General features: G+C 63.2%; 1 protein-coding gene across 1 annotated transcript; it reads left to right on the top strand.

Annotated features, from left to right (window-relative positions):
- The first annotated feature begins 1,261 nt into the window (after positions 1–1,261).
- PRPH (peripherin) lies at positions 1,262–4,913 on the top strand. The gene is made up of 9 exons (XM_074164850.1): positions 1,262–1,629; positions 2,437–2,497; positions 2,728–2,823; positions 2,912–3,073; positions 3,147–3,272; positions 3,355–3,575; positions 3,977–4,026; positions 4,162–4,238; positions 4,309–4,913. Exons 1-9 carry the CDS (start codon positions 1,262–1,264, stop codon positions 4,354–4,356), a joined length of 1,209 nt encoding a protein of 402 aa, XP_074020951.1. The 3' UTR covers positions 4,357–4,913.
- Positions 4,914–7,844: the final 2,931 nt, after the last annotated feature.

Consider the following 7,844-nt stretch of genomic DNA (forward strand, 5'->3'; position numbering starts at 1 on the left):
CTCTTGCCTTGTTCATTGTTCTGGCACAATCTGCCTCGTGGTGACCTAGGGAGGGGTGTCCTGAGGGAAAGGGTGTATCCTGGCTGAGCTGGCCTGTGCTGGCTTCCCAGCCCTGCTGGGGGCGCTGTGCTGATGGGGGCTGTATGGGATCGGGATCCCTTGGCTGGGTCCTGTGCTGTGAGGTGGCAATGCCCTGCTGGGCTGCCTGCACTGTTCATGTGTTACATCTCCCTGCCCTGCCATTGTCCCCAGGGGGTCCATGTAGCATGGGTGAGTCCCGAGGTGAGATGAGGACCCCTGAGAACAGCCCCCAGGGAGGCAGGGAGCCCCCAATTCCCTACTTCTGTCCTCGCCTGCCCCAGCAGACTCCCTCCAGCCCCAGTGGCGTGGGTAGGATCAGGCCCTGGGCACTGCCCGTGCAGTTGGACTGTACCTGGTGTCTGCTGCTCCTGGCATGGAGCTCAGCTGGCAGGGTCCTGGGGCTAGGGGACACCCCCCCCCCCCCCCCCCCAGCCCCTGGGTGGAGATACTGACCCCTTCCCATAAACGCTGCCCTCGCTGCCTGGCGGGGGGGGAAAGAGCCTGTTATTCAGTGCTGCCCACACACATGGTGGCTTCAGCAGAGCTGAGTCACGGCTATCCCTACAGAAAGGGAGGAGTGGTGGGGACAGGGATCCCCTCTGTGCTCCGTGGGGCTGAGCAGGACAGGACCCTGCTGAGGTGGGGACTCTGCTTAGCCCTGCAGCAGTGGTTGTGGACAGAGCTCTCCCTGCAGCCCCCAGCTCCTCTCTGCATCCCAGTACGGGGGCTGCACTCCACACCCCACCCCACCCCCCCCGGCTACTTGGGCGGGATTCCATAACCTTTGTTACTGCCCTGCACCCCACGGGGTACCCCAGCCCCTCTCCTGCCTCCTGGCGGGGGGGCACCCGTCCCTGTGGGCCCTGCCCAGCCCCCCTCCCTCTGCTCGAGCTGGGGTCTGCATCCCCGACCCCTGTCCCCACCACCCCCCGTGCTGCCGGGCTCCTCTGCCTGCACCGCCGAGGGGGTACCCTGCAGCCCCCGCCCCGCATTCCGACGGGGGTTCCCGGCCCCTGCAGGACCCTCTCCCCGTCCCCCTCGAGGGGATACCCGCAGCCCCCACCCCCCCGGCCTCGGCTGGGAGACCCCTCCCCTCGCACCCCGGGTCCCCCCGGTGGGGCGGAGCCGTAGCCTACTATAAACAGCCGGTACCGGCGGCCACCGCCTTCCTAGTAGCGCCATGAGCCGCGGCGGCCGCTCCGCCCACCAGCTCCGCGCCCTCGGGGCGCCGCTGCCCCTCACTGTGGCTCCGGGGCGGCTGGCGGCGGCGGCGGCGGCGGCCCGGGGCGCGGAGCGGGAGGAGCTGGCAGCGCTGAACGATCGCTTCGCCGCTTTCCTGGAGCGGGTGCGGGCGCTAGAGCGGCAGAACGGGGCCCTGCGAGCCGCCCTGGGCCGTGCCGCTGCCACCGCCGCGCCCCGCACCGCCGGGCTGGTGCAGGGGGAGCTGCGGGGGCTGCGGGAGCGGCTGCAGCGCCTCGGCCGGGACCGGGACCGGCTCCAGGCCGAGCGAGACGGGCTCGCCTCCGACCTGGCAGCCCTGCAGCAGCGGTGGGTGGGTGGGAGGCGAGGTCGGCGGATGCAGCGGGGGGTGCCCTGGGATGAGGGATACAGCGGGATGAAGGATGCGTCGGGATGGGGACTGGGGGTTGCGCCGGGATGGGGGATGCAGGATGCGCCGGGAGGGGGGATGCAGGATGCGCCGGGATGGGGACTAGGGGATGCAGTGGGGTGCGCTGGAGATACTCCCGGGCGCCTTGGGGAGGGAGCGAGGCGGGATGGGGATGGGGGATGCCCAGGGGATGCTGGGGTGGGGCCCGGAGGCTGCACCGGCGGTGCGCTGGGAACTGGGAGCGCCGCGCTCTGTGAAACAGGCGGTCACCGGGAAGGGGCATGGCGGGGTGGGGCATTGGGAGCGGAGTGGGATGAGTACTGGAGGAGGAGATGGGGCCGAGGCAGGGCTGGACCCCACCGGGGGAGGAGCATGTCACATGAGGGGCCCTGGGGGGCTGCAGTGGGGTCATGGCCCCACAGCCCCCGGGGTGGTGTGACAGGGCCCAGGTGGGGTCCCCCAGGATCTGGGGGTCCTGCGGGAGGGGCTGGTCCTTTCCTGGCTGTGCAGGGACAGGGACATCCCAGGGCTGCCCCTTCCTGGGGCTGAGGCCAGCCTAGACCCTCGGGGGCTGTGAGAGGAGGGTGTCTCGGGCTTGGCAGACGTTCTTCTTCTTCCTCCTCCATCCTACAGCATGTGGGGGGTGGCTGTGGTAGGGCAGGGGAGCCCAGGCAGCAGGAGACGAAACATGAGGGGCGGGGGCTGCACCCTGTCCCCTGCTTCCTTCTCACGCCTGCTGTCCCCAGGCTGGAGGACGAGACGCAGAAGCGGGAGGATGCAGAGAAAAGCCTGGTTCTGTTCCGAAAGGTGAGGGGGCTGTGGGGCCTGTACCCCCCATGCAGTGCCCATTCCCCCTTGTCCCTCCATGCAGTGCACACTGGTGATGCCCACGACCTGCTTCCCACTGGCCCAGCTGCCCACACATGTGAAGGCCCCAGTGATGCCCTCTGCACCAGGTGCTCCCCATCCTGCACTGCCCTGGGGGAGGGCTGTCCCCTCAGTGCTGGCCCACAGCTTGGCCTGGTCTCTGCCTGCAGGATGTGGATGATGCTACGCTGTCCCGTCTGGAGTTGGAGCGCAAGGTGGAGCTGCTGATGGATGAGATCGGCTTCCTCAGGAAGCTGCATGAGGAGGTGGGGGGGATGGGTGAGGTTGGGGTGGGATGGGAGGGAGTGGATTGGGTCCTTGTGCTGCGAAGTGACAGCCCGTGTTCCCATATAGGAGCTGCGGGACCTGGAGGTGAGCGCCCTGAGCCCAGCGGTGCCGGTGGAGGTGGAGGTCTGCAAGCCAGAGCTAACAGCTGCGCTGCGGGAGATCCGCACCCAGTATGAGAGCATCGCTGTGAAGAACCTCCAAGAAGCCGAGGAGTGGTACAAATCTAAGGTACCTGGGGCTGGGGGAGGGGTGTGAGGGGGCTGTGACACCCCAGCAGCTCTGACTCCCCTGGCCCCCACAGTTTGCTGACCTCTCAAACGCGGCCAACCGCAACCATGAGGCGCTGCGGCTGGCCAAGCAGGAGATGAACGAGTCACGGCGGCAGATCCAGAGCCTTACCTGTGAGGTGGATGGGCTGAAGGGCATGGTGAGAGCCTGGGGGGTGTCTGGGCGGGGTGGGGCACACGCACCGGGCCCCTGGCCCTATGCAGTCCCTTCTTCCCCTGCAGAACGAGGCGCTGCAGCGGCAGATGCGGGAGATGGAGGATGAGTTTGGGGAGGAGGTTGGAAACTACCAGGATGTGGTGGGGCGGCTGGAGCAGGAGATCAAGCAGATGAAGGAGGAGATGGCAAGGCACCTGCGCGAGTACCAGGACCTGCTCAATGTCAAGATGGCCCTGGACATTGAGATCGCCACGTACCGCAAGCTGCTGGAGGGAGAGGAGAGCCGGTGAGGCTGCTCTGCCCTGTGAAGGGAGGCTGGCACATGCAGCCTCGTGTCCCTGTCACTCCCAAGGTGCAGAGTCTGGCTGGGGGAGAAGGTCCCCATTGTTGGGTCAGCGCAGTTGTTATGAGATTTTTCTTGCGAGGAGGCAGCTCTGGCCAAACAAAAAGTTCCCATGGGAGCTTCTTGCTGCTGAGATAAAGGCAAGGCCAGGGGATGGTGCGATGGTGGGGGAGCTGCCGCTGGCTCCTCTCCTGCCACCTTGCTCGGCAGCCCACTGGCACAGCCCACCTCTGGCCCAGCACAGGTTAACTGTGGTATGGGTCACCCACTCAATGGTGTGGAGGGGTCAGGATCACCAGCGATGACTATGAGCAACCCTCCTCACCCTTCTTCTCCCCCTCCAGGATCACCATCCCTTTGCACCCCGCCACCTCCTTCAGCATGAGAAGCTCAGGTAGGGGAGGGGGCAGGAGTTGGGGCAGACACCCCCCGGGGATGTAGGTGGGTCCCTGTGCCACTGCCTCGGCTGGCCTTGCACCCACCTGCACCCCAGGGAGGCAGAGGGGCTGACAGCCTCTCTGTGCCCCAGTGCTGGAGCCGCAGCCTGCGAAGAGCCCAACACGGAGTATGGTGCTCATCAGAACCATTGAGATGCGGGATGGGCAGGTGAGGGTTGGGGACTGCAAGCTGGGAGGCTCCATGTTGTGAAGCTGACCCACACCTTCTCCCCCTGCAGCAGGTGGTGATGGAGTCACACAAGGAGCGAGCAGAGCCAGGGAAGTGACAGAGAGGACCTGCTGTGCTGGCCCCCATCCTGCCCTGCCAGACCCCATGGGGTGGCACTAGGGAGGGATTGGGTTTGCTGGACCCCACCTGCACACTGTGCGGGCTGTGGGGCAGAGCGTGGGGCCAGCTGCCTCCCATCCCCACTGTCAGCACTGTGGCATGATGCTGCCGGACATCCCTGTGCCTTGTCCTCCTCTCTATTTATTGCTATTTATTGCCTATTTATTTTTCTCCTTACTGGAACCAATATTTATCGACTGTCTCCCTCTCTGCCCCAGCCCTATTACTGAGGGGGTCCCAGCTCCGCTCTGGTGGTGGAGCGTGCCTCCTCCTGCCCCCAGGGTTTGTGGGCACAGGTGGTCCCCAGGCACTGTCCCTTTCCGGAGTCTCTGCCCTGCCTTGGCCCCGTCTCTTCCCGGCCCTGGGCCCTTGGGGTGGGCAGAGGGGCGGGAAGGGGTGCAGGGGCCCAGCTGGGGGGTGTGTGTGTGTCTTGGGGCTGCCCTGCAATGTCCCCATCCTGCTTGAGTGGCAAATAAAGATCATGGTGAGGATGGGGCTGAGTCCCTTGTGTTGGCTGTGGGCAGGAGGAGAGTGGGGCCAGCTGGTGGTGGTGGTGGTGGGGTGGCACCTGGTGCTGCATGAAGCCAGCTGGGGGGCATGTGGCTTCAGGGATGGTGGGGCAGTGCCTGGGGTGGGGGCAGGCCCGGGGAATACACCCTGGCCTGGGGCCAGTGCATGCACAAGGTGGGGGGCACCCACTGCTGTGCAGGAGCTGGCTGGGGATGGTGGGAGCATGGCTTGCAGGTGCGGAGGGGGCTCAAGTGATGCCAACTCCCCCCCCCAGTGCCTAGTCCACCTTCCCCTGCCTGGGTTCTCCCCGCCTGCTGTGGGCTGGATGACACCCCCCGGCCCCGCCCCCCGCTGTTTGTGGGGCGGTGGAAGTCATGGAGTTGGCTGTGATGGTGTGCCAGCACCACTCAGCACCAGCCAAAACACAGTGGGGGAGGTGAGGGGGTGTGTGACCAGCACTGCACTGACCATTCCCCCACCCACAGCTGTCCTGCGGAGAAATACCCTCCTGCCCAGCCAGCCCCCGGTTCTGTCTTCTGCAGCACCGTGCCCATCAGCTGGGGTCCCACTAGAGCAGTGAAGGCAGGTGTGAGCACCCCACTGCAGGACTTGGGAGTCCAGAGACCCCTCCAGCAGCGCCCGCCTGTAACCATGATACACCCCCCTTCTCCCCCCAGATAGTGACCTCAGACCAGACCTGGTCATGTCAGGACCAAGGGATGCACCAGGATGGGGAATGCACCCGATGGGGACCAGGGCATACACCAGGGGGCATACACCAGGTTGAGGGATGCACCTGGATTAAGCACCCTGATTGGTCCAGGGGAAGGGGGGCCTGCGAGGGGCTTGTGGGGGGGTGAGCTGCAGGGGATATTGGGGTTGGGGGGCTCAGCTGGGGGCAGGGGGTTCCCTGAACCCCCAGCTGCAGCCCCAGGGCTGCGCTGTGCACAGGGAGCTCCCTGGGGTACAGGGGGCTCTGTGCCTGCTCCCTCCTGTCACCGCTGCTGACCAGCAACAGTTAGGGAGCTCCTCACGCACAAAAACACTTCCACAACCCTGTCAGTGCCCCTCCTCCACATGCCAGCACCCCCAAGTCTGTCAGGGTACCCTGGTGCTGTCCCCATCCCTGGGCAACCCCCTGTCCCCATGGCTGATTGTTGGGCTCTGTGTTCCCTCCAGTAAAACACTCTGGGTTTGGATGTGCAGCTACTGCCTGCTCCTCCCTGGGATGGGGGGACGGAGAGGACCCCCAGGGAGGTGGCTGTGCCACCATTGCTCCTTGGTGCTGGCCCTGCCTGTCCCCTGTCCCTGCAGCAGTGATGAGCTCTGGGCTACTGGCGGGGACCCTCATTGTAACCTTCCCCAGTACGTCACTCCCAGTTCTAACAGCCTACTCTGCCCCTACACATCCCTCCTCAGTCCTCCCGGTCCAGTCCGGTCCAGTATGTGTCCCCTCAGTCCAATCTGGTCCAGTACGTGCCTCCCAGTCTCCCCATCCCAGTCTGGTCCAGTAAATCCTGCTCAGTTCTCCTCGCCCAGTCTGGTCTCACACATCCCCTCGTGCCTCCACAGCCCAGTCTGCTCAGTTTGATATTGTCAGGAAGGCGGCAGCATTGCCCCATCCAAGTCATCTGGGCTTCATGACATGGTGGGGAGGGTTGTGCAGCCAGAAGAGGTCAGCACAGCCACGAAACCCATCTGGCACAAACACATTTGAGTTTTAATATTCTCTTATCAAAGTTTGCAGGTCTGATTTTTTATAAAAAAATTGCAACAAAGATACAAATCAACTCCCAGAGCAGGATTTTGCACCCATCTTTGTGATTCCTGCAGATCATAACCCCAACAGCCCCACACAACACAATGGCCAAGGGCCCAGCTAAGCTGGGAGCAGCCAAGCACAAAACGTCCAGCTGGAAAATAAGATGAACATGAGTTATTTCTCAAATTAGGGGAGGGCCATGGGATGGGACTCAGTTCTGTTCCCCCCAAAATAGAGGAGGATGTTGGGAGGATGCAGGAGAGCCATGGGGGGGGTATTTCCCCCCCCCTCCCAAAAGGGAGCGGTAGTGCAAGAAACAAACATAGAAAGGGAACTGGGAAAGGGAACTAGCAAGGAAGGGACCTTTCTCCCTCAGGACAAGGATGCTTGTGGTCTGGGCTGTAAGGTACAGAGTAGAGGAATGTGGCTTGAAGGAGAAGCCTCTGATGCTTCAGCTTCCGCGGCCAGGGTCACTCACCAAAGCTCCACTGTCACTGGGAGAGCAGAATGGCAGCCCTGGGAGAACTATCCCACTGGCAGAGGTGAGGAGTGAAGCAGCCTGTGCCCGCTCTCCCTCCCCAAGCTGTGGGCACAGTGGGCTTGGGGCCACCCTGGCTCACAGACACCCCTTCTGTCCTGGTTTGAGGTAAAACTGAACCAATTTTCTGTTCTGTAACTTTACATCCTAGCTAGGCCTCCTCTAACTCTCTGAAATTAACGGCATATTGTGGAGAAAACTGCTCGTTCTCAGAGTGATAAGACCAATGTTTGTGCTCCGTGCCAAGAAACGGTGTGCAGAGAGGCCCTTGCTTATATTTATTGCTATAACAACCAAGGGCAGCCAATTTTGTTATTTCCCCCCTTAGGGGGTCGGAAACGGAAAAACGTAGAGGGGTCACATCGGTGGGGAGGAGTGGACAGGAGAGGTGACCCAAACCTGACCAACTGGGGTATTCCATCCCATCTGCCCCATGCTCAGTATAAAAGCTGAGGGATCAAAGGGTCAGTCCCTTTTCCTGCGATGGCTGATGTCCAGAGAGGACTCTGTCTGTTCATCTGCCTTTGATCCCGATCCGTGTGTTCCTGACTTCAGAGCTGGAATCTGGTTCCCATCTGTCACTGAGTCCAGTCTGGGACTTCCCCAGTGCCTGCCG

Source organism: Numenius arquata, chromosome 29 (assembly GCF_964106895.1).
Source record: "Numenius arquata chromosome 29, bNumArq3.hap1.1, whole genome shotgun sequence".
NCBI lineage: Eukaryota > Metazoa > Chordata > Aves > Charadriiformes > Scolopacidae > Numenius > Numenius arquata.